A 27,014-nucleotide genomic window follows, 5' to 3' on the forward strand; every position below is an offset into this window, starting at 1 on the left:
TATCTCTTTTCCCTCAGTTTTAGAATTTTCATTCAGCTCAAAACACATTTGAATCTTTCATTCAGGTGACTTTTCACCAAATGAGACTTAAAATATGGCTGCAGCATCTTTAGCAAACATCTAATTAATAAAAGATTTATGACTTTTCTTTTGCCCTCAGTTGCTATACATGCCTTTCAAGAACTGCCCTCGTTTTCAAGAACTTGAGAGTGAGACTTTGAAATCGGAGGAATTCCTGAAGAGGCTGCATCCTTATAAGGTTAAAAAAAAAAAAGTATCATTTAGTGGTGTTCGGAAGTGCAAGGGCCAAGACAAAGCGGGAACCTCTAGCTTCTTAGAAGTGTGGAGGAGTGGGTCTGCCGGTGGCTGACAAAGCAGTGGGTTTGAATGTTTCACAGGGGTCATTCGTCACTGCCTGGTCCCCTTCTCTGTTTGGGAGCCACAAGCCAGTATAGAAGCCAGTCCCTTTCGAATCCTATACCCACGTCCCTAGAACCAGGTGAAGGTATGTGGCTGGATCAGAGTAAATTCAAGTCTAAAATGGTCTGCCTTAATGAGGCTGAGGGACTGCGAATACTGTCTTCATATTCAAAGGTTAGTCTTTTTTATTTTATGTCTCCAGTTTGTGAAATACCCCTTTTCACAACTATACAAAAGGTAGATATAACACTTTGTACTTTTAAAAATAATATTTTGAATCTGTAACACAATCCCATGGTTCAAAAACCAAAAAAATTTTTGAAAATACCATGGAAAATCTCTTTTTTGGACTATAATTTTCTTTTCTGACCTGTCTTTGGTCAGTGTCAGTGTTTATAAAAAAATTTTTGGAAGCCTCTTCTTTCTTTTTTTACGCCCCGGAACAGTTGAAATAGTGCTAGGATAACTTACTCTCGAAAAGTTTGGTAGAATTTCTCCACAAAATTATCTAGCCCTGGGGCTTTTGTTTTGTTCTGTTTTCTTTGGTGGGGGAGCTCTTTAATAATTATTTCTGTTCATTTTATGGAAATTCATTTGAGTTAATATTGGCAATTGTATTTTCCTAAAACAATTATTCATCGGACAAACAGTATCTTCCAAAGAAATTGCTGCCAATTCATCAGGCAGATAACTAACCAATAGGTTTCATTATCGTGACAATCCAGGAATAACCTAGAGAAATGTTTGTATCCCATCTAAATTTCACATTTACACCCAGATACCAGGCCCTGTTTTGGTTATATTTTCCTGGAGTGCTTCGGCCTGAGACACGGTTTCATTTCTCACTTGCTTCTCATTTACATATGAATTATACTTCATCTCCTTCCAAAAAGAATTTGAGGCAGCACACGTCAGTCTGATTCCAGGACTGACCAGAAACATGTGGCAGGAAGCCAGCAGGTACCCACATTTTTAATGTAATAATGAGAAACGATCAATTAGCTTTTGTAAAATCCTTTGGGTTGCCATTATCATAGCCAATATTACTGATGCACTTTAATGTGAAGAACAGCACCAGTTTTTTGTTTTTTCATAGAGGTACCAGGGATTGAACCCAGGACCTCATGTATGCTAAGCATGTGCTCTACCACTGAGCTATTACCCTTCCCCTCAAGAATAGCAGCCTCAACAGGACAGGTTTGCCCCACAGGGAACACGCGTCAATGTCTGGAGACATTCTGGGCTGTCACACCGAGGGATGGGGATGCTGTGGGCATCGAGTGGGTGGAGACCAGGGATGCTGCTGAACACCCTGCAGTGCACAAGGCAGCCCCACAACAAGGACTCATCCAGCCCAAATTATCAGTAATGCTGATGCTGAGAAGTTCTGACTTAGAACTTGTTTTCTCTGTGTGTGTTTCAGGCTTTTATAGAAACCTTGCCAAATCTTACAGGATACCAGGGCCAGGATCTTTTTGAAATATGGAGTAAAGTCTATGACCCTTTATTTTGTGAGGTAAGAGAAAAAATATCCAAGATTAACTTACAGTCTGACTTTATGACTTGTGCCTGTTTTGAAGCAAGTGAATACATTTTCTTTGCTTTTTGGAGGATGTATTTCTTAGATTTCTTTTGACATTGTAACATGTGTCAAGACTTCTTTATATTAACTTGAAAATTCTGACTCCTTCTCTCTGTTATTTATATATTCACCCTTTAGAAAGTTGCAATAAAAATTGCTTTTTCTATGCCTTGCTACTCACTTATTTTTCAGTCATTTGGGAATGTTGGGCTCCTGTCACGGATTTTAATGGAAAAAGCAATGTTCTTGTACAGAAAGAAAAAAAAAAGCCTGATTTCTAGATAAAGAAATAAGCAAGCCAACTTTAAGTCAGGCTATTAAAATCAGTTTATCAGCAAGACTCTCTCCCTTGCTGTACGATAAACATCGTAGCTAGAGAAATTACTATTTTTCCAAAGCTACATGGCATTTTTTTTTTCCACGCATCACCTCCACCTGCTGGCCAAAAGCAATATTCTGTAATCCTGTTTTCCCAACCAGTTCCCCGAATCTTGAGGCAAAATTCTGACCACTCACGACTCATAGCCACTTCTGATTCTGAGGTTGTCTTGACTGTCTCGGGGAGGGCAATTACTTTCACAGTTCCATCTCCGTAGCAGGCGACACAGTTGGCCCCCCTCCATGGTAGAGTTCATTGACCCAAGCACACTCGACGTTCACTTTATCATCAGCATCTCTTTCAAGGAAGTTTTGTGAGTCTTATACAGGAGGCTTCGGTGGAGACAAAAGCCCACATTTTGGTACAAGTCTGAATTTTTTCTTTCTTCCTTACTTCAGTTTGGTCTGAGCTGGTGCATAATGGGGCCAAGGTGTGTGGTTTCTTTTTCACCTCTCTCTCACTTACTTCCTCTGTAGGCTACTTCACTTTGGTCTCCTCTTTCTTGCTCGCTCGCTCTCTCTGTCCTGCTGCCTTTGAAACTGGGGGAATCGTAATCAACTCTTCATAGCAGGTAATAAATACTGGCACAACATCTTCGCCTACTCATCCATTTAACAAGTATTCACCAAGTGCCTACTGTGTGCAAGGTGCAGACTTACCCCAAGAGTCAGTGAGCTAGAATCTGGGGTGGGGGAGAGTAAGGAGCAGGGACATGACTGAAGGCCCCAGTAATATATGACTTTTCCCAGCTGTCTTCTCAGGCCACTGGCATAGCTTGTAAAACAAAAAAGCATCAGCCAAGCCTGTCCCCTTTTACCTTTCCCACAAGTGCATAGAAAGATGTCTAAACCTTCCATAAAGGAGTGAGGTACTTTCTTACCCTCCTGCAGCCTTACGCTGCCAAATAGGGATCACCCCTTTGATCCACAGTGAAGCCAAAAGCTCTGGACTTGGTGGGAAGGGGCAAATTCATTCCTGTGAGTTTTTCTTCTGAAAATCAATACCACTACTTATCAGAAAGTAAAGTTTTCCTAGAAAGAAATGACAGGACAGGAAAGGCTGAACCCAGTAGTTCTTGTAGGGGAAAGAAGATAAAAAGTTAACAAAGAGGACAGTCAGAAATAAAAATGCACATTTATTTTTTTCTGTTTTCTTTGCTACAGGGTGTTCACAATTTCACTTTACCCTCCTGGGCCACAAAGGACACCATAACTAAGTTGAAAGAAATATCAGAATTGTCCCTCCTGTCCCTCTATGGAATTCACAAGCAGAAAGAGAAATCTAGACTGCAAGGGGGTAAGTGTGAAAAATAAACGAGAGGAGTGTATCGGATTCGTAGTCAAGTGATCTGGGTCTGAGTCCTGGTCCCACCATGAATCAGCTACATGGCCTTGAATTAGACACAGAATTAATCACTCCTGCACCAGTTTCCAATCTGCAAATGGGAATAAGAAAGTGCTTATTCTTAGGTAGTGAGAATTAACATGAATGTATGAATTCAAAAGGCTTAGCACAAATAGTACCTGGTACATTATGTACGGTCAGACATTATGTGTTATTACAATCATTAATATTACCCACTCGAGGCCTTAGTTTTCCCATCTGGAAAACAGAAACTTTGAGCTAAAGCTAAATGATAACTTTTCATCCCTTCGAGATCAAAGAATCAAGGATTTTGTATCTGATCCCCATGGAAATCAGTTGTGTCTGGGGGCCTACAGGATGAACTTTTCAAGTGGGAGGTGTGGATAAAGAAGCCTGAAAAGAAACCCTTGGTGGCAGCCACTGTTAAAGTCAATACAGTGTATTTTGCAGGCTAATTGTGCCCTGTAGTTTAATACATATTGCAACTGACAAGGCTATGACACAGCTTAAATGTTTTCCATTGGTGCTGAAAGGCGTTTACTTCTCAGTGATGCCTCTTCTCAGCTGGATTTGGCCCTTTGTACCTAGGACATCTGCTCCTAGTGAAGGCAGAGCCAGGCAAGAGGATGCCCAGCTCTCGTAATCAGGTTAGGTGGGTGGAATACGCAGTCAGGACCAGGCAGGATGAGGAAAGACACTGAGGTCTCTGAGGGCAACTGGGTGGCAGGTTCAGGTGTGGTTGATGTTAGCATTAAAGCTAAAGATGGAGAGCAAGAGGAGGTCCATTATGCCCGGTTGATATAAAAATGAAGAAATTTGAGGTCACAGGAGATGTTCCAAATCATAAACTGCAGACTGTTTGAGGAAAACAGTACAATTCCATCAGGACTCCAACCAGTGCCAGACCCTGTTCACCATGAGGTCAGCACAAGTTTAGCAGAACCCCAGGAGAACACATAGACACAAAGCATCCTGGAGGTTGGACCAGACTGGGAGGATGTTGACTCAGGGCTGCATAGCTAGAGAAAGAATCCAAGTCACCAATCAAGAGAGGAGTCAATTATAGCTACAAAAGCTCGTATAAAGAGGGAAGGAAACTGTCACCAGAAGAGCCGCTATCGAGGTAGGAAGTCAGGATGGTCAGAGCAATTTCATAGGAGATGAACAAAGTAGCTTGGGGCAGATAACTTAGGGCAGTGGTTATGAACGATGTGATGGAGTTGCAGACCTGCTGGTGCAGAGTCCCAGTTGCATGGTGCAGAGGTGACAACAGTGTGAGAGTCCTTACTCCATGCCGAGGGCACGAGCAACTAGACACAGCCTTTGCGGATGGGAGAGCATCCAAAGATGAGTCTTAGATGGAACCTGGTGTGTTAGGAAAAATGACCAGGCAAGGCACAGACTGCGTCTGGGGACGGAGCCCAGGATGCAGTTCAACCCTACGTACCAAGCAACCAAGGATGCAGAGGGTGGAAGCTGGGCCTCGTTGGCTGCACAATCACCGGATCTCATTCCTGAACAGCAGGGGCCAGCAGGATGACTCAATTCCAAACACATCAGATGGTGGAAACAGGACTCTTCATTTTCCCCAACCGAGTCACGATGAGCTCAAAAATGGATCCCCTCTCTATTCAAAATGTGGTCTACGGAACAGCAACATTAGCATCCTTGAGGTTGTGGTTAGACATGCAGAGCCCTAGGCCCCACCCCAGACCAACTGAATCTGAATCTGCATCCTAATGAAGTCCCAAGGCGCCTCGTATGTATGTATGTACGTTAGAGCTTCAGAAGCACTTTTCTAAATGCAGGAGATGGTAAAGAAAAGGGGCAGGGAAAGCCGGGCAGGAGTTGACAAGAGTCTAATAACAGATGCGGGGATCTGTATCTGAATGAAGATGGACTTTTCCCCAGCAGTGTGCACATATTTTCTCTTTTTCCCTTTGGCTACTAGAGATTGCATTTTGGGGAAGTCATTTCCCCTCTCGGAGTCTCAGTTTCCCCACCTGGTGAGTGCACTGAACTAGATTCTATCAGAGTCCTTCCCTAAGGTGTTCTCTGGCTCTTGGACTCTAAGGGCTGGCACTCGTGTGGACACACCTATCCTATTTTTCTGGGGGAACCCCAGTGCTATTGATGAACCAGGAAATTTTCCCTTGGTGATTCGTGCCAAGAGGCAAGCTCAGCCCATTGTTGAGATCTGGCTAGGCAAGAGGGATTTGTCAGCTGCGTGCTTGTTGAATGATGACGCAGCTGAACACAGTCCTGCAGAGGAAACGTGTTGTCTGGGTGACAGAATCACACGGGAACATCAGGGCTTTGACTGGTGTCCTCTGATCTTTGCCAAAACTTATGCTCCATCAGTAGGTTTCAGGGGTGACACTGTTCAGTAATATCCTCTTCCCACTCCACCCCCCACCCCCTGGCAACACACACACTCCCCTAGAAAATCCTTAGGCTACTTGCTGAGGCTAATGTAGGAGCATGCGGCTGGTCATGCCTGCATCAAGGGAAACCTCTTCATGCTGTAGACCAGAGGTTGGCAGGCGACAGCCCGCAGGCCAGATTCAGCCCACTGCCTATTTTTTGTAAATAAAATGCTGTTGAAGTTCAGCCAATGCACTGAGGTAGTATCTTTGGCTGCTTTTGTGCTTCCACTTGAGAATGAACGGTTTTGATGGAACAGTGGCCCACGGAGCCTGAGGCATGTACCATCTGGCCCTTTACAGAACAAGTTTGCCACCCCTGCTGCAGCCCAGGAGTGAGGGAAGTGAAGTTTATGCCTTCACGTAATGGTATTTTGTCTAGTGTATGTAGATTTAATAAATGACGCACCAGGGAACTTAGAAGCTAGCTTCTGCTGCAGTGAGACCTGACAATTAAGAACAGGGGTTTTAAAGCCAGACATGCTGGGTTCATTGAAGCTCAGCCCCTCTGCTTACAAGCTGTGTAATCTTGGACAAGTTGCTGAACCTCTCTGAGCCTCAACTTCCCCTCCTATAAAACACGATCATTGTCATGCCAGAGCCTGCGGATGGTTGTGATGGTTACTCCTAGTTTGTCCTGGGACCACGTGGACAACCACCCAGAACCAAGAGCTGATACCATATTCCATTATCGACACTGAAGTCTGCTGCAAAGGCACCTGCTGTCGAGGGACAAGTTGCTGATGAAACATGGCTGCTGTGACTCCCAGAAACTCAGAGTTCAGTTCCAACGGGGCATGAATATCAAGCTGGAGTTCTAAAGGGCTCCCAGAGGGCAACCTTCCCTGAGGTAGAGAGATGCAGACCTGCTGGAGCTGTAGCATCCAGCTCCTTCTGTTCCTCATCAAGGAAGGCCTGGCATCCACAGAAAACAGATCAGCTCCCTTTCCTTGGTTAACCCTTTATTGTGCTTATTGGTATACAGACCAACAGACAGTTTCTTCTTACTGTTTTATGAGCTTTTGAACGAGAGGAATCACGTCTGACTCACCCTTTGTAGCTGTTCAGTGTCTGTTTGCTGCGTGGACCACAGAGTCCTTTATTATAGTCTGTTAACATCAATGTCCTGCTCATTACAAAGGAAAACTGGCCATCTTGAGCCGGGAGACCACATGTGCCATGGAGAGACTACCAGCAGAGACACAAGGAGCCTTCAGGGGATGGTTGCGGAAGTCCCTGAGGCAGCACGTCCTCAGAACAGCACCTGACACCCCAAGCTACCCCTCAGCCCTCAGTGTCTGCCAGCAGGACGGAGACTCTGAGTCGTGTGTCTGCCTGTTACCACCTCAGAAGCAACAAATGCAAAGGGCAAAAGCTTTTTTCTACTGATGGCAGATGGAGCCCTCGGGTGAAAGCTAAAGATGCTGGCTGCCCCCCAGTAGTGACACCCAGCGTAACCTGGAGAAATGGTCCACAGAAAACAGTCCGTGCCCTGTGCAGACACCCAGAGCTGCTTTCCCCATGCTTCTTACAGGTGTGACTGCAGGCGGGATGAAGACAGAGAGGTCCATGCCATGAGGTCATCCCAGGCCTGCCCTAGAGAAGAGCACTGGCCAACAGCTATCTGAGAAAAGCCTTCTGGAATTCCTTCCCAGTTCATCAACCTCACAACTTGAGTTTTAACAAAACCTGGTATAGTAGCATCCTAACATGCCAATCCAGCTCCCCTGCCCCAGCTGTGTGAGTCACCTGATGGCTCCAGGCCTGTCTCCTCCCCTGTGAATGGGAGAGAGAAGTCAGGGTTCAGTAAAAGAATGTATGTAGAAGGGAGGGTATAGCCCACGTGGTAAAGAGGATGCTTAGCACGCACGAGGTCCTGGGTTCAATCCCCAATGCCTCCTCTAAAATAAATAAATAAATTTAATTACACCCACCCCCAAAAACAACCAAAAAAAAAAATATGTAAATGACACTCCTCGCACACCGCAGTGTTCAAGCACAATTAGTTCTTGTCCTTCCTTCGTAAGTCTTGAGAATCATGACAGAGAGAATCACTTAGTATTAGTGAACAGAAAGCTTATGAACTAAAATATAAGCCCCCATTTGATTCAGCTGCATGTGGATCTGTTGTCTTTAAGGCGTCCTGGTTGGTGAAATCCTCAATCATATGAAGAGCGCAACTCAGCCATCAAACCACAGAAGACTCATCATGTACTCCGCGGTGAGTGTCTCATCTCCCTTCAACATCCGTTTGTTCAAGGGTGCGAATTCTTTCAGGAGCCTCATTCCCTTCATCACCATTTCCCTATTACCCTATAAATGGTAGACCCCTGTTAAAATCTTTTAAAATTAAATACATATTGGGAGTTGGAGATGTGCAAATACTAACTACTATATATATATATATAAAATAGATGTAAAGCAAGTTTCTTCTGTAGCACACAGGGAACTATATTCAATATCTTGTAGTAACCTATAATGAAAAAGAGTATGAAAAGGAATACATGTATGTATATGTATGACTGACACATGATGCTGTGCACCAGAAACTGACACATTGTAACTGACCATATTTTAATAAAATTTAATTTAAATAATTAACTTAATTAGATACCTAATTCTAGCCCTCAAGGAATTTACAATCTAATGCTGACAAAAAGACAAATGAGCATGCAAACACCACGCAAAGCAGACTAGCAGCGTCATTCACGCCAGCGCCTCGGTGCCTCAGAGAAAGGAAACAACACTTCTGTTCCAAACTAAAACCAGAGCGGCAGCAGGAGGGGAAAGGGGGCAGCAGGGTCACAAGGAGAGCTGAGTGTACAGGACGTGGTGATGAAATGAAATGTGGGCAGAGGGCAATGGTGTGGAAGGTAAGCCACAAGTGAAGGTGATGTTTCAAGCCTCGAAGACTGGGAAGAGGGTGGAACCATTCACAGAGGCGGTCACCAGCCAGGTGAGTGTGCTGATTAGGCAGCTGGATTTGAAATGCCAAGGGCATCCAAGGAGGAAACTTCAGGTGGCAACAGAAGAGGGCAAGGGAAGGTGAGCTGTGACTTGAAGTTAGAGCTATATTTGGCTGCAGAAAGGAAAGAGAGAGAGCTTGGAGAAGACATCCATCTTGAAGCAGGAGCCAGGGAAAGAGACACTGTGAAGGGAGATTGCTGGGGATGTACCACGCACTGAAGTGGCTGTCCATGGAGTCTGGATGAGCAAGGAAACAGGACATGGTGCCCTGCTCAGGCTCCCACCCACTTCTCCATGACAGTGGATTTCTCAGATATGGTTTAGCTGGAGAAACCCAGGCTTTCATTCTGCAAGAGGATTGAAGAGGTGACTAAAGATACAGGAAGTTTATTTATTGTCTTGGGTTCCAAATGGTGTAGGCTAGAGAACGAACTCACAGAGGGAACAGAGTATAGGGCTTCTTGGAAAAAGGTAGACTTGAAATTAGTTGATTCTTTTGATTTTTTTAGTTTCTAATCTGATTTCCAGTACTAACTTGTGTGGTTGACTTCTGGCAAGTCATAAATCTGTAAAATCCTTTTTTTTTCTCTAGTAAATCAGTACTAACTCCTTTTGAGTATGTGTATACTGCCATATAGTTCAGGCAACCAAATATTATGCCCATTTTGTAGATATGCAAATTGAGGATTTCTTAAGATTAGATAGCTAATCAGTGGCAAAACTGGGGCTGAAAACCAGCCCCCTATGCCCTCCAGCTATTCTGAGATAAACCTTTAACAATTATCATTAAGCTACACACTCTACTTCCTTACATTTTATTCTCTCTAACCATTTATAACCTCATATATTCTTCTCCAAACTTAAAATCACATATCATGCTAATCTATAGAAAAAATATAATCTAGCATTAATGTTTTCCAAATTATTTTAAAATTTAATGAAAATGAATGAAACAAACTAAAACAGAGATATATTCTACTGGGGAAAAGCATGGAACAAAATCAGAAGACTTGGCTCGAATTTACTTTCTTCCACTTTGGAGACATATGACATTAAGCAAGTTAATTAATTTCTTTGGGTCTCAATTTCTTCGTCTTTTAAAGGGAAATAATGATGTGTATATTAAATCTCACTACCTACACCCAGCAGATTCGCAACCAAAATTAGCCCTTTCCCTCTCTACTTTTTAAGTCACTGGGGTTATGGGAAATTTAATTGGATCAGAAACCATTGTGGTGTTCTACAAGTGTTTAGTACATATCTATGGACTAAATCTGAACCAGACGCAAAGATCAAAAAATGTTTGTTTGAAATCTCTGTTAGCATGACACTACCGTGAGTGCCCTCCAGATGGCGCTAGATGTCTACAACGGAATCCTTCCTCCCTACGCTTCCTGCCACTTAATGGAATTGTACCTGGAGAAGGGGTGAGTGTCTAAGAGATGCTTTTCAAGATTAATATCACTGGACCCCAGGCTTTGTTATTGTTGTTGTTGTTGTTGTTGTTGTTGTTGTTGTTGTTGTTGTTGTTGTTGTTGTTGTTGTTGTTGTTGTTGTTGGCTTAAGGGTTTTGTCTCTGGTTGGTTTGGTTTGGTTTTATATTCAGAGGGAAGAATGGTGGCGAGTACCAATATCTTTGCTAGTCATGACTCCTTTTTTCTTTACTTTATTTTATTGGGAAAGAATGTACAGACGCAGTAGTTGAAAAAGTTGGGAGAACCAGCCTAGGTGACAGAAATGATGATTTTTTGAAAAGATGAAGATTTTCTAAGAAGTCTGTGGACATTGCATTGTTCTCTTGGAAAATACAAGGTGGTAGACGATACCAGGAGAAAAATAAAGTTTGTGTATGGTTATAAATAATGTTCTTTTAATTTCAAACATGTCTATGCAGCTTCTGGTGATTCATATCTGCCAGGTAGGATTCTTAAAGTACAGCTTCTGTGCAGTGTTTACTTCTTTGTAGCCTGGTGTGACCCTCCCCAGCTAGCACAAGTCCACTAGAAAGGCCAAGGTTAGTCAGAACTGAAGGTGTTCTGGAACACGTGAGTTTCATTGTTAAAACCAGGAAAGTCCTGGACAAACCAGGAAGGGTTGGTCACAATGGGCAAGGTCACACCAAAACTTTGTATCTGCTGTGTCACTGGCATTCTCGTTGGGAGGAAGAAGGAGGAAGACGTCATGGGACATTAGTGATGGAATAAGAACGAGGAAGGGGCGGAGGCAGAGCAGTGACCCCAGAGTGTGGTTTCAGGGTTAGCTGGGGAAGCACACTTCGCTCATCTCTCAAGGCAGCCACAATTACTGCAGACAGAACCACCCTGACTGTGAGGTTACATAGGGCCCTGTTGCTCAAAAGAGCCAGGCTTGGTTTAACGCACCTTTGTTGCCATCTTGAAATTCTTAATACCTTTTAAACAAGGAGCCCTGCATTTTTTTTTTTTTTCACACTTCGTAGTCCTGGCTATAGTTGTCTGGCCACCTGAATTTATAGAGCAGGAAAGTAGCCAGCTCAGAGGCCCATTCTCACCCAGCGCCTTCACTGCTTACAAAGAAAGTGAGTTGTGCACGGTTAAGGAAGGGTAAGTGCATCCGTTGTTGAAGCTCTAACTGGGTGCCAAGCACAATGAGATGGAATTAAAATGTGGTCTTAGCAAGTTGTGCCCTCAAATAGCTAGAGTCAGAGTGGAGAGACGATACCCACTATGTGGAGAATACCCACAGAGCTGAAAATGGGAATGAGAAGACGGAGGACATAAAGTGCTCTGTCACAGATAAGCCCTGCGTATGGCTGCCCCATCGAATGCCCACTCCAGGGAGTTAGCACATCCAGTGACGACTGCAGGCTCAGCTCTAGGAGTAGGCACTGTCCAAGATAAGACAAAAGGAACTGCCCACTTCACCGGACCCTCCCTCGTCTCTGGTTTCTGCATCCCAGTGGTCCTGCACCTGCTTCTACTTAGGGCACTGCAGCATTCTGACCTATGAATCGCCTTCTCACACCACCTTAAATACATTCATGTTATGAATCATCAAGTGTGGGGCACTTTTCAACTGAGAGACATTGACCTACAGAAAAAAAAGAAGTAACCAAGGGCCAGTCACTGTTAGAAGTCAAGTTTGTTGTTATATTGGGAAATTTCTTTGAACACTCCAGAGAAATATCGTAAGTTAAACTGGCTTGCTTTTAAATTAGAAACAAGGAGGGTCCGAGTTAACAATACAGACATAGATATATGCATAAAAATTAGGTGATCCCCAGTATAGGGTGATCCCAATTTATCCCGATAAGAAAATAAAAAAACAGAAAAAGAGATTGTTATCTATCTTATATATGTAAACTCAAGGTTATGGATAAGATAGCTAAATATACTCTTAAAATATTTCATTTCTGGTTACATACATAAACTTAAAATCATATACCATATAAAGTAATTCACTAATTTAAGAAAATAGTGTCTCTTTCCACTTTCACATTTAGGAAACATTTTCATCCAAACTCTTTATAGGCATCTTAACGTGTGTCTTTACCACTGGAGCCAATTTTGAGTCCCCTAAAACTATTTTCCAAAGGTATTAATTAATCAGGGTAATTCTGGCTGCTGTACAGATAAACGTCAAGTTGTCGAGGCTTAACCCCATGGAGATGTCGTTCTCACTCATCTCACAGTGCGTTGCAGATGTTCCTGGGCAGTAGGAAGTGACTCACCTAAGGTGTGAGTCACACACGTGGTGTGATTCGGGGACCCAGGGTTCCATCTTTTGGACTCACAGTTTTCCAGAGCGCTGCGTTCACTTGCAGGCAGCTTGTAGAAAAAGATGAGAGGGTGGAGAAGGCAGTCTGCTTATTGGGCATCTCAGCCCAGAAGGGGCACATGTCACTTCTGCTTCTATTCTGCTAGCTGAAATTAGTCGCTTGGTCCTTCCTGAGTACAAGGGAGTCTGGGAAGTGTAGTCACGTCTCAGCTGTAAATTTATTCTATGCAAAGAGAATCATGAATTTTGATAGACTATTAGTCGTCTTGTCATATTATCTTGAAATAAAAGACGCTGTCACCGAGAAAGTTATTCTGAGATATAGGTACTCATTCATGTAATATAAGGAAAGTTTTTTAAGATGTATTCTTATAAGTGAGTATTTGTGGTTACTATTGTTTCTATGGCTTTTTAAAGTGATGTTTTAAAAGGCTTGTTTATAACAACATCCAAACGTTGCAATTGTGAGATTACTATCCCAAGAAAGGTGACTAAATTCTATTTGAATCTCTCTTCTGCCTCTTTGGCAAATGACTTCCGTAGGCACCTCATACTAGCTTTACAAGGTTGGTTTGGGGCAGTCGTCCTTCCTTAAACAGTGCATTGCTTTCTGAAATAAAGTATTGCGAGAGCCCCCCTCAGTAAGGCTCTGATAAGTCTTGCTGCATATTCAAGCACCTATGTTTTATTCTATTCAGTTCCAGATTTCTGGTCTGGTTACAGGAGAGGACAGATACATTCATTCAGGGGAAAGATTGAAAGAAATATTAAGAGAGAAAAGGAAGGAGCAAATGAGAAGCATAAAAGGGAGATAATAAGGGGGAAAAAACAGTATCTCACCTGACCCTACTTCTCGCTCAAAGGTTCAGGTCACCCCCGACTCCCCCAATCATCACCTCTCAGCTCCTTCTCTAATTAAGCATCCTGGTCCCTGCCTCATATGCCTTTGGTCATCTAACAAACCAGTTCTCCCATTTCCACCCTCCCCGGCTGGCCCACGTGCCCCAACCCCCCCTCTTCCCACAACTAAGTTGGCTAGTATCTACTCGTTCCCATAAATTCTTCCACTAGTCCTTCAACTGACATGTTACAGGCCAGGTGGAAAAAAAAGAAAATTCAAAGGCAGTTCAACAACACAGAAGTAACGGGGCTTCTCCTCTGCCTTCCTGCGCTTCCCCCACCAGGGAGCACTTCGTGGAGATGTACTATCGGAACACGACGTGGCAGGAGCCACATCCCCTCACGCTGCCTGGCTGCACCCCCAGCTGCCCTCTGACGAAGTTTGCTGAGCTGGTGGCCCCCGTGATCCCCCAAGACTGGTCTGCAGAGTGTACCACGAGCAACTATGAAGGTACCGAGGCCATTCTGGACTAGAGGGCGTGTAGAGTGCTGCAGAAAGGGCAGGACCCCCTTTGTGCAGGCAGATGGTGCTTTGAGGATATAATTTGGTCATCACCCCCATCTTTGTGGGAAATAGGTTTTGGGTGATAATTGTATGTTTCAGGGACCTGAACTTTAGGCAATTCCTACCTCTCCACCTGGTCCTGCCCCTCCTTGCCATAAAGCTTGCCAAACCCGGGAGGCAGTAATCAAGCAGAAAGCATTTACTTGGGGTCAAAGAATTGGAATTCAGGGCACACATATCAAAGCGGAACAAAATTAGAAATGCAAGAGTGTTCTGAATACCTCCCAGATCAAACCTTACTGGAATGCTTAATGCGGGTGTGGTATCTGTCCTGAGGACAGAAAGAATATGTAAGGCTTTGATTCTGGGATCTTCAGAAAACCCAAGCAAACTCACAGGTCCTGCTGAAGCAACTTACTATACAAGAAGAACTCATGTTTGAATGACACTATTTAGAGTCCTGTAGATTCGGCATGTGCAGACAAAACACAAAGAGCACCCTGCTACGTTACTGGCACAAATAAAGATGGAACAGTTTCTAGAGATGGTTTCTACTGGATGCCAGTGCCTAGAGCAAAGCCATTCCCCCTCCAGGTCGGTCATGGGATGACTGACACAAGATACCAATTGATGTGTTTGTGTTATTTCTCTCCAAAGTAAATATTTGGCCTTGGGGCCATCATCTAATTACCCTGTCTCCTCCATGGATGTAACTTTCCTCCAGCAGTGAGCCAAATGTAAAAGAGTGAATAAAGTCATTATTAGGAAGTTCAAAAGCATTACTTTTGTAATGCTTTTTATTTTTTATTTTTTGAAAAGTGTGTGCGTGTTTAATTAGAATAAAATTTCTGAAGGACAGATTGTAGGGGCTTTATTTTTATTTCGGGGTTTTATTTTACTGTAATGAGAAGGAAAATATTAATATAAAGTAAGATGATTTGACTGGCTTACATGAACGTTTTACATTGAAAATGTATTTAGTTTGGACTTGGCTACTTCCGATAAAGGCTAAGCTGAAGCATGGCCGAATAAAGGTGGAACTTGCCCAGAAAACTGCCTTGGGAAATCTACAATGTAGTGGAGAAGTACAGAGATGCATATTACATAGAATGTCGAAGGTTATGTCTTATGACTCCAAGGTTTGCTATGGGAACAAGAATTACCTGGATTTGGAGGGAAGGAAACGGTAAGGAATGAAGGCTTCCTACAAGAGATGACAGCTACGCCATATGACATCAGTTTGGATGAGGTTTATTCTAATGGTACAGGTGCTAAATAGGCCTTCATCAAATGTGCCAGTGGCTTGAAGCTGGAAAGCACAGGGGAGTTACTTGGCAGAAGATTCAGTGTCCAAAGAGATTCCCACGAGTTCCTTCAAGGGACCGATTTTAATGAGATAAGATGTCATCTCCACAAGAGCAAGGATTTTTTTATTTGTTGCATCCTGCCCTGTATCTGTCCTCAGCACCCTGAGGTGCCTGCGCCTGGCATGGATTCGTGCTCAATAAATATTTGCTCATGAATGTATAAATTATTTACCTTTCCTCTCTGAACCTACTCTTTCTACCTTGATTAGCACCAACACCTAGTAGTAACCTGCAAATTATCAGATTATCACCCTCTCCTTCATTCTCCACAGTCATCTGTCACCTCTTCTTCTTAAATCTACCTGTAGTATGTTTGTAGAATTCTTTTCTTCAAAACACCAACATCAACAATCCAGTATCCAAGGAGAGTGAAATATAATTAAGAAGCAAAATATGTTAATAAAAAGAAAACTTAGGGTTTGGTGTGCTGGAGCTAGCACATACAGATCTCAAGAGTGGGAAGTACGTATTATCTCCCAACTCTGAGCTTAATGACTTCACTTTGGCAGTTTGAAATTGGCCATGGTATCATGGAGGAGTATTTTTACCATAGAAATCAGCATATGCTACAAATCAGAGTTTTGTTTTCTGTTTGTTTGTTTTTTTTTTAAAGTCCAGTTTACCAGCACACCATTGATTTTTAGCTCATAGAAAGTTTGTTAAATGTCTATAACGTGAAGTGGTCTCTAACAGAGAGAATTCAATATTTGAACTTCTTTAAGGAGAAAGGATTCGATGTGTTCCATAGGGTCTCAAACAGTGAGGTGAGGGGCAGCAGGTAAACATTTCAGGAAGACAGACTGTGTTCGGTGGTGGGAAATCCCTGGGACCAGACGTGTCCATGGGGCTGGATGCCCACTTGCCTTGGCAGAGGCACTACAGAGCAGGCTGAAGCATGGAAGGTAGTAGGGCTTGAATGACTCTTTAGTAGGTGCACTAAAGCAGATGGGGGTACAGGATGCCCAGAGAAGTGTGATAAGTAGCTCTAACTGCTGAATTTTTATAACTTAAAACAAAAAACAAAAAAACCTTAAGACAAGATGTGAAAGATGCCCTGAGAAAGCCAAAAGAGGAAGCAGGACAAAACCATTAAATACAGGGCATATCCCATATGTACAGAATACCTGGCGGCCCTTCTCCTTAGGGTATCTCCATCCATGAAATTCTACCCATACCGAAGAGCAGTGTTCTCACCTAGTGCTAAGGGACTCAATTAACTTCATTCTGATATCGATTAAATTGACTGGAGCCTTTTCTGGGAAATTCATGATAAGCTTGAGTCCCTTAGTACGTTGCCTGAAATGAATAAAACTCTTTTTTTTTTTTTTAAGAAAATGCTTCTTTAATTCCAAAATTCCACTAACATGGTCAGACTTTCTTCACTAGCACTCTCCCAGCCCCACCTCCATCTCCAACTCCAGTTATTTCATAGGAAGGAGGTTTACCAGTGAGAAGTTCCAGGTTCCCCTCATAATCTCCGTAAAGCTGATAATCTACAGCACATACATACATGCCCAAGACTCAGCTATGAGCTTCTAACTGGCCTTTTTCCTCCTTGAATCTTCAGCCAGTGGGCAATGCCTAGAACCTGCCTTCAAACAGTATTTGCTAATTGAATAACTGTTCCACCCTCCCTTCTTAGCCTGTCTTCCTCATGACTGGGCCCAGGTGTCAGAAGCCTGGACCTCAGTTTTCAATAAATGGGGGACAGAGGCTATGAATGAGCTTTGACTATATGTGTATTATAAAGACCCACTCATTGACTGTATGTCCATGTTTATACCAGCGTGGCTGTGTCCTTGGCCTCTGTTTCCTTCACAGTCACCTTGGCATTCTCTGGTCCCTCGTTGCTCTTTAGAGCCCCTGTTCAATGATCTCCCTCACAGCACCCCTCCTCCCTCAGAGATGAGGCCATATGATTACTATACCTTTTTCTCATCCTTGTCACCATTGTCATCAGTTCCCCAGGACATGTCTCATCATTTGTTAATGACATTGGGCACTTGCTGTGGTATATACCAACTCATTCCCCGCTTCCTCTCTTGCTCTCCACCTAGGCAATTCTGACAGTCGTTAATAATGGCCCTTCCCATACCCTGTGCACCCCACCAATAGCCAACCCCACCTCAAATCGACCACACAGTTTGAACGTTCTGATCTGCTGAGTAGAGCTAAATAAAATCAGCGGTCACCATTTCAAACTATGAACGTTGACATTTCTATTCCAGCCTCAGCTGGATCTTTCAACACTGCATAATAATTATAGTCACCCTCACTGGACTCTTTTCTTGTTTTCTAACAAGAAGGTCTTGTTAATTTTCCCAAACTTAGAATTCCATCTTGACTTCTTTAATTCTCATGAGATATCCTGAGAAGAGCAAGATAACCCATTAAAACCTCTTTTAAGTTCTCCTGTCACTACTTCAAAATATCTCAGACGCTGTAACCTGCCTTTCCTGCTGTTTCTTAAGAAAACATGCTCCTTCTTGAGTAACCTAATTCCTCTCCCCACCTGTAGGCTCATTGGACCTTGATGAATCTCTTCGTTAGCTTCATTGTCTTCTTTTTGCTATGAAAATGTCCAAATCTCTCATCAAAGAGCACCTTCATGTGCCAACTCCATCTCACTGTCCTCAATCCCAATTTCCTCAAATAAATAATTTATATTCTCCAGCTCTATTTCCCCAGCTTCCTCTTAACTCCTGAACTATTCTGTAAAATGGTATTCTTCCTTCCTTCATCTCTTTGTTGAAACTTGCCTTTTGGAAGTCATCAGTGCCTAATTCAGTGGCCTCTTTTCCTTTTCCTGTCAAAATCACATCTCCTCCTTTTACAGGGAGGAAAACTGAACCTCGGAAAATAACTTGCCACAAGTGATAAGGTCAGGATTGAAGCCTAACACTCTCCAACACCATGTTTCTGCCATATCATCTTCCTTCCCATCCTACAGCATCTTGTGGACTATTCCCTTAGGATAAATTCCCAAAAATATGATTAGTGGGTCAAAGCATATGAACAGTTAGTAAACAATAGATATTTATTGAGCACCTGTTATGTACTTGATATGTACCTATGTAGCAGGCATTAAGTTTGCTGAGGAAACAGCAGCAAGACCAGAAAATTTTCCCGACGTGACTTGTAGAACTTGACACAGAGGTGGGGAGGCAGGCAGGGAGGACAGGAAGAAAGATAGAGAATTAAACAAGGCTGAACAATTAAATATGGTGAGTACTCTGATGAGGGACACACAGGTAACTATAAAAACATACAGCAGAGGCAATTAGCCGCAGTCTAAGGGGTTAGAGAAGGCTTTTCAAAGGCAGAGATGTTTAAACCAAATCTGAAGGAGAGAAGGAGTTAACCAGGTGAGTGGAGGTGAGGAGAGAGGAGAATGTTATAGGTAAAGAGGGAAAATGTATGAAGGCCAAGGGGCTAAGGACAGCATGGGGGCATTTTAGGAGCTGGACAACTTACGATCCGTGAGAGGGAAAAGACGCTGAAGAGGCAGGTGTTAAGTGTCTTGTAGGTCAAGTTGAGTAGCTCTGGTCATTAAAGGGTTTTAGGCAAAGGTCAGATGATATGACTGGCCTCTTGTTTTAGACAGACCTCTTTGGTTCCAATGGGGAGAATGGACTGAAGAGGAGTGGAACTGAGGGCAGGAGAACTTTTGAGAGGCTGTTGGAATAATCCAAAATCTAGTAGGAGTGAAGGAGAAAAGGAGGAATATTCAAAGGGGGAAAAGAGGTAGAGAAGACAGGACTCGGGGGTTCATGGCAAGAGGAAGAGGCTTTTGATACACGTTGTCAAAATCGTTTTCCAAAAAGTAGTGCCCATTCTCAGCTCAGCAGCTTTCTTGTGTCCGCTCGTAGTAGGATGTCATGTCAGTCGCTACCCGCACTAGATCTCTTTGCAGTAGATACAATTGATCACTCTCCTTTCTCAGATTCTAAACATCTCTCTGTCAAACTCACAAAATCCTTCATGGTACATGGGAGCATATAATTTAAAAAATAAACACAAGGGAAACAGAAAGAGAGAGAAAGGGAGAAAATCTCTCCTGAGTCTTCTCTTTATTCTGACTTTTTGTCGTGTTTCTGTTGGATTGATCATTTTCACCATTGCCCTGAACAGTGGTGTCCCAGGGCCCTGTCCTTGGTTTCCTCATCCCACACTCACCGTAAGCCAATATTAGCCAGGCCTCCGTCTTCTCCATCTACAATCCTTATTTCCATATCTACACGTAGACTTCTAGACCCGTTTTTTCCAGCTGCCTGCTGATCATCTCTACTAGGACAATGACTCATCTCAATCCCAATTTGAAACTAAATTTATTATCTCCTCTATTCCAAATGGGTCCTTTCTAATGTGCTTTGGATCTCAATTCACAGCCTAATCATTTTCCCATTCACCCAACCTAGAATCCATGACCACAGCTTTCCTTCCTTGACCAGTATATTTAGACCATCGCCAAGTCCGTCAATGCTACCTCACGATTCTCTCTTGAACCTCCTCATCTGTGTTCTCAGGGCCACACGTCCAGCGCTGAGCCCTCCGTACCCTGTCAAAGACATTTTAATAGCTATCAGGCCTAGAGTGTCTCCACCATCCTACCTTTTTTTTCTAGTTTTGCTTGTTTTTAAAAAACACAGATTGGGTCATGTCACCTCCATGATGATTTCCATTTGCCACGTGGCAAACCAGACCTTCTAAAACCTGAGCCTCAACCTACATATCTGGTCTCACCTCGCCACAACCTATACTCCAACAACATGCTACTGCTCATTACTTCCCAAAGACACCCTTTTGCAACTCACTCTGTCTTGTGGCAAAGTCTTATTTACCTAAAAGTCCAGCTCAAATCTTATCATTTTCTCAGAAGCCTTTCCAAACTCGTTCTCTTCCAAATAGACCACTTTGTGTTGATTGCAGCTCTCTCTCTGTTCCAACGGCACATCTTTTGCACCTCTGTTTTACTATTTATCCCGTCATCTCGTAATTAGCTATCCAGCTCTCCCATTAGATGGTGACCTCCTCAAGACCAGGGATCACGGAACCCCAGAAACCAGCACACAGCTAATCTGGCATATCGTGCGTGCTCGCTACATGTCTAGGAAGGAATAAAGGAAACAAAAAGGTTGGGAAAGGGTATGACAACATGGCCAAAAAAGTAAACTGAAAATAAATTTCCAAGTCAGCCATGGACATTAATTTTAAGGCGTCATTAGTCTCTTCCTTCTTCCCTCATTTCTGTTTAGTTCTTTCCTTTCTCCCTCAATTCTGTTCAGTTCCCTCCAACTTTACATTAACTCCATCTACAACGGTAATGGCACCAGTCCGCCAGATCCTAATTTTATTAATATTCACCTTCTCATGATGCTAAGAGGAAACCTGACAGCATGAGAAAAGCACAGAACTAAGAGCTGAGGACCTATGAGTTTTAGATCATTCATCCTCACAAATATTTATTGAGCTCCTGATATGTGCCAAGTACTGTTCTAAATGCTTGGGATACATTCATGAACAGAAAAGACAAAGGCTCCTGCTCTCGTGAAGCATACACTCTGTTAGAGGGAAGGAGAGATGGACAATGAATAATAAACATAATAAATAAGTACTTTGGAAGGTGAGAGTCACAAGTGCCAAGTGGGGATGGGGACGGAGAGAGGGCATACAGGGGGCACTTTTTTTAAAATTTATTTTTGATTGATGTATAGTCAGTTTTCAATGTTGTGTCAATTTCTGGTGGACCTAATAATGTTTCAGTCATACATATATTCATTTTCATATTCTTCTTCATTATAGGTTACTACAAGATATTGAATAGAGTTCCCTGTGTGCTACAGCATGAACTTGTTGTTTATCTATTTTATATATAGTAGTTAGCATCTGCAAACGTGGGAAGGTTGCCCTTTTACATAGAAAGTCCTTGTTGAGAAGATAAGAGCTGAGCAGGGAAGGTGATGGGTTTACCTGGTGCCGAGATTTGTGAGAAGAGCTTCTAGGCAGCGGCAGTGAAGGGGAGTGTGCCTGGCACGTTTGAGGAACAAGAAGGCCTGTGTGGCCAAAAGAGAGTTAAGTGAAGGCAAGAGTGTGCAGAAAAGAAACCCAAGAGGTTAATAAGATAATGGAGAGCCCCGTGACCTGGTTATCATCAGAACTTTGGCTTTCATTCTGAGTGAGGTGAGCGTTCATTGAAGACTTTGTTTTTAGTATAGGAGTGGTGTGATTTGACTTGAAGCTTAGTGGCTGCTGTGTTGAAAGCAAGTTGTAGGGGAGAAAGGATAGAAGCTAAGAGCAAATCAGGAGCATGTTGTGCTGATCCCAGCAAATGATGATGATGGTTCAAAAACAGGGTGGTGGCTGAGAAGGGAAGAAATCATTGGTTTCTGGGTACAGTTTTTGGTAGAACCAATAGGACTTCAGAGTAGGTATAGTATGTGAGAGAAAGAGAGGTGTCAAGGGGGACTCCACGAGTATGGAGCGGAGACACTAGAAGAAGGAAGTTTCAATGAATTGAGATGGGAGAGGCTGTGGGAAGAACAGATTTGGTGGGGGAGGCGGGGGCAAGGGGACTGGGAGCTCAGTTTTGGACTTGTTGAGATTGAAATGCCTATTAGGTGTCCAAGGGAATATGTTGAGTACACAGTTGGCTATATGAGCCTTGAATTGGGAAAGATTTAAATTTGGAAGTCATTCGTGAATAGATGGTTTTAAAATTATGAGACTGCTAAGACCCCATGTATTCCAACCCAAATGCAATTATCTGCCTAACCTTAGCCAATTCATCTAATCTCTCCACCTCTCATTTTTCTCATCTCTACAATAATAAGGTCAGGCTGTGTTCCATGGAGCAGCAGGGCTCTGCTACCAGGATCAGAGAGATGTTTGCTCTCCCACTGCCTAAGCTAGCAAGCAATCCCATATTTTTACAGTGAAAATCAGACGTAACATTTAGAGATGGTGCAAACTGATATTTTTGATGTATGTACTGTTGTGGACGAGGGTGTATGTATGGTGAGGGGGGTAACTTTCCAGGTGAGATAATGAACAGCATCTCATAAAAAAACAACTCCATATGTCTGCTCCATGACTGATCAGTATAAATAAAGGTACAGGATAGCAATAGTACACAATTATCCTAAAAAATGCTTGTCATAGTCAATATGTGCTCTCTAAAAGATAATTACTGAAAATCAAATTCAAAGACTGAAAGTTGATATCCCATTTCTTTAGACCCAATTAATGATGACAGTTGAGCATTCAGAATTCCCTTTGTCCCTGACGCCATGAATAATTGACCATTGTAACTGTAGAAAAATGCACGAAGTTGATGCTAGAAGAGGACCTTAGAAATCCTTCAGCCGTCCCTTTACAGTGGAGGAGCTGAGGACCAAAGGTCAAAGGTCCGAGGTCATGCTGGAACTGGAATCTAAGTCATCCCCTGACTCTGAGTCCAGCACTCTTTTCACCACACTATGCTGATTTCATGGCTGCTTCAGAAGTGCCACTGAAACTTAAAATTAAGGCAGGAAATCAACACTGATGTGTGATCTTTATATTTGCATAATCCATTCATTTCCTGATCTCCAAGTTTTCCCCAATCTGTTATTTGACAATAATGCTCTTCCGATCTTCCCGCAGTTCTAAGGATCATCCTAGCCGTTGTCTTTTGCCTGGTGTCTGGGACCCTAATGGTGCTGCTGTTTATCCTCATCCGCCACGGACCCTGCTGGCAGAGAGACTCCTATGGGAACATCTGAACAGATGGCTGAGTAAGGGCAGGCACACCAGGCCAGCCTCCTGTGAGCAGCATCTCTCAGTGACGCAGCATGCAACGGACAGTTTTCACCCCGTGGGCCTCACTTCGCCTTCTGAGCCGCCTAGGGCAGGGTCCGAACTCACAGTGACCCAGGGACCGCTGCCGGACTGACTGATGAGTGCACACCCCGGCTACTTACTTAGGTCTCCTCATCGTTGAACTCACCACAGTGCAGGCTTCTCACTTGCCTGGAAGGAGGCTCTTCTGCAAAGGATAGCTGTACAGTCTGGCACAGACTTCTTATGATAAAAATAAGCACGCAAACTCCAATCAGCCTTTTGCCTGCAAGGAGCAAAAAGTTACAAGGAGGTGACGAAGACACAGATTAAAGAAGACTGGATAAAGGAGGAAATTAGACAAGGAGTATTATGTAAGATGATTCTTAAGAAATGGGACCCAATCAGAAGGTATAAATAAATCGTTTTTTCAGCTCTTAAGTAGGTTTAATGCAAACATGACCACTCCTGGAAAGTCCCACTCAGTGTTTGATAGCTAACAGGTGTCTGTGTGTTTCTGTCTATTCACATGCTTGTGTACACATACCTACATGGAAAGTGCCTTAGGAAGAGGTATTTCATTCTCAGAAACTGTAAAATGAACTACTTCGGCTGCTGATAAAGTAGCTCAGGTCATTTCCCCCTCAATTTGTATAATGAGAAATAACTAGAAAATCCACATAGCCATGATTCTTTTTTGAAACCTCCACTGTTAGAGCTGGATATTTTTATAGGTTTGATTTCCCTACTTCATTTCAAAAGTAAGAGATTTTACTTTGATAAGGACTATTCATGATCATGATGAAATAATAATGTATTTTAATTGCTACAAATAGATCTGAAATTCTCAAATGGTGAGGTTAAAAGAAAAACACCCTGAAGGATGATGGACCCACGGTTTCAACTCTGCACAGGCTTTAGACCAACAACTTGGAATAAGTTCTTTTAAATCTTAAATGTTGGTTTCATAATCTACAAATGAAGGGTCTGGACCAGATGAACATAAAAGTCACTTATAGTTCTCATGCTCCTTAAACAGATTTTTTTCATTTCGTGCTGTGGATTGGTCACTGCCGAGGCAAGTACTTTCATCAATGGTTCCACTGTACTAAGCCTGAAAATTATTCTAAACAATTTTATTCTGTGCTGAGCCTCCAACCATCCAGCTGGTAAGAGATTCAATCTCATTCATTGGTAGGGTTCTTCATCTCCTCAGGTACTACTGGAGGTCCCAGAATGTACCTGATGGGACAGAAAGTGCCCCAGAACCACTCCATCTCTTAATCTCAGCAACATTTCTCCCCACTTGGATCCTACAGCGTCAACCTGTTAAACTCCAAGCATTTACCTCTATCACTCTCACTCTCTACATAATTCTCACTGAGCCAACCTGGTTATTGCAAACAAAAGCCTGAGAAGGAACCTTCTCTTAACTGGTAATTGCTGCTTCCTGCTGCAGTACAAAAGGCAGGAAGGCAAAGAAACACAAGATCTGGCTGCATTCTCAGCGTGGGAAAAGGAAAAACAATTATAGCAGCAAGAACAAAGGACAAATTACTGTCTCCACAGAGTAGCCCGTTATATCAATAATGAAGCCCCAGTATCTTATGCTAATAAGTGATGAGACTTGAAAACAGAAGTATAAACAGAACCACGGGTTATGGATTCCCTCACTCACTCAACAAACATTGAGGAAAGAACTAATATTTTCTAATCACTGGCCCCGATGCTAAGTTGTCCATCCCTAATGTGATTATTAAAGTGTTTGGTCCCAACAGTGACCTTATACAGGGTTGGTAGAATGTAGAAGTCAAAGCTCGCACAATCTTTTCCTCATATCATCTTTTAATACTGTTAGTGGCTAAAAGGACCGCCACTTTCTACTGGTTCTGAGGGATTTTTCAGCATTCCCCATTTCTCTTCCTTCTACCATCTCTTTTGATGATGGTAAAGATTTCGTTGTTTCTTTCACCTTCCACAGAGCCACTCTGTTGATAAATTCTCTGATTGTCTTTCATACTTCATGGCAGAATGAAAAAGCACAAGTGACAAATAATCTTAGTGATGAAGCAGAGAATACAAAGGTACCGTAACATTTCTCAGGAAATAAGCTAATCATCCCAACTTTAACAGGAAAGTTTGTAAATTCTCTCTACTGGTAAAAAATAACTTCTTCAGATGGGTCAGAGCTCAGTTAACATGATGATGAATATTGTTTGAAAGGTAACTGCTGGGGTTGAGGTAACCTCTGCTCTGAAGTGTATTCCCCACACTTGAACTACTGTAGAGGACTCAGAACAGGATTACAATATGCAGTAATTCCCATATCCACGTAGGGAAAAAAATGTCAGATGTAGGAAAGTTCTAAAGAAGAGCTGTAGGTGGAATGTTCCCAGCTAGAATGGCATTACATAAAGAAGGTATTAAGACAGTGTGATTATGAAAGAATAGTTTATGGTGTTAGAAGAGTACAAGCATTAGAGGCAAACATTGTACCGGAAGCCATTCAACCAACAAACCTTTCCTATATTAGAACTGGCATTTCTTTCTCCCTGAATTCATTCATGTTCCCTACTCTTCCAACTTCCTGTCCTCTTTCTGTCCTGTTCTAATAATGTTAGCAAGTGATTCTTTCTTCATAACCAGGTGGGGTTTCCTAGTAAGCGAAAGCCAAATTGTTAGTTTTCTCTTTCAAAACTCTATAGAAAAAAAAAAAAAAGAGAGAGAGAGAGAGAGAGAAATAATAACATCAATTTCAATTTTAAAAAAAATCTATAGAAAATCCACTTGAACAGTAATGAGCACGTGCTGTATTTTGGTGCTTTAGACCAGGGATGCCCAGTAGAAATATAATGCAAGCCACGAATGAGAGCCACATACAGGATTTTAAATTTTCTAATAGCCACATTTTAAAAATCTAAAATAAAGAATAAAACTAATTCTAGTAATAAAAATTATTTAACTTGGTGCATCTAAAAATACCACTTCAACATATAATTAATATTTTTAAAATTACATATGAAATATTTACAGTTTTTCATACTAAGCATTTGAAATCTGATGTGTATTTTACCCTTACGGCACATCTCATTTCAAATTAGGCACATGCCAAGTCTCAAAAGCCGTTAAGTGGCTGGTGGCTGCCACACTGGACAGCTCTGCTTTGGACCAGTAGATGACGACTTATTGAAACAGAGAAAGTGTATTCATTGTTATAATTTGCAAAATCCACTCTCAGGTTATTGTGATAAAATGGAAGTTGGTTTATTATGTCTTCATTTTATTATTTGTGTATGTGTGCCGGATTGATAAAACATTTTTCTGAAATGTTTTATTTGTAAACCTGTCTTAACAGTAGCAGCCCAGGACTGTTCCAAAATTATCCTAAACGAAATGAACTTCTTTCTGTTATTAAATGTCTTAAGAAGGAATTTGACCACACTTCTAGCAAATAAGTATTGCTATGTTGCAGGGGCGGGGGTGCCTTTTCAAAGTTTTAGTTAATTTTTATTACAAATAATTTAATCTAAATCAA

At 42.4% G+C, this 27,014-nt stretch overlaps 1 protein-coding gene across 1 annotated transcript in view; it reads left to right on the forward strand.

Annotated features, from left to right (window-relative positions):
- Positions 1 to 26,271, forward strand: part of ACP3 (acid phosphatase 3) — a 46,126-nt gene extending 19,855 nt beyond the window's left edge. The window contains exons 5-11 of the mRNA XM_010987811.3: positions 161 to 259; positions 1,844 to 1,936; positions 3,545 to 3,677; positions 8,308 to 8,390; positions 10,460 to 10,563; positions 14,077 to 14,243; positions 23,306 to 26,271. Of these exons, the coding sequence (XP_010986113.1) occupies positions 161 to 259; positions 1,844 to 1,936; positions 3,545 to 3,677; positions 8,308 to 8,390; positions 10,460 to 10,563; positions 14,077 to 14,243; positions 23,306 to 23,424 (798 nt within the window). The 3' untranslated portion in view covers positions 23,425 to 26,271. The remainder of the gene's footprint in view (positions 1 to 160; positions 260 to 1,843; positions 1,937 to 3,544; positions 3,678 to 8,307; positions 8,391 to 10,459; positions 10,564 to 14,076; positions 14,244 to 23,305) is intronic.
- The last annotated feature ends 743 nt before the right edge of the window (positions 26,272 to 27,014 follow it).

The sequence above is a fragment of the Camelus dromedarius genome, chromosome 2 (assembly GCF_036321535.1).
Source record: "Camelus dromedarius isolate mCamDro1 chromosome 2, mCamDro1.pat, whole genome shotgun sequence".
NCBI classification, from domain to species: domain Eukaryota; kingdom Metazoa; phylum Chordata; class Mammalia; order Artiodactyla; family Camelidae; genus Camelus; species Camelus dromedarius.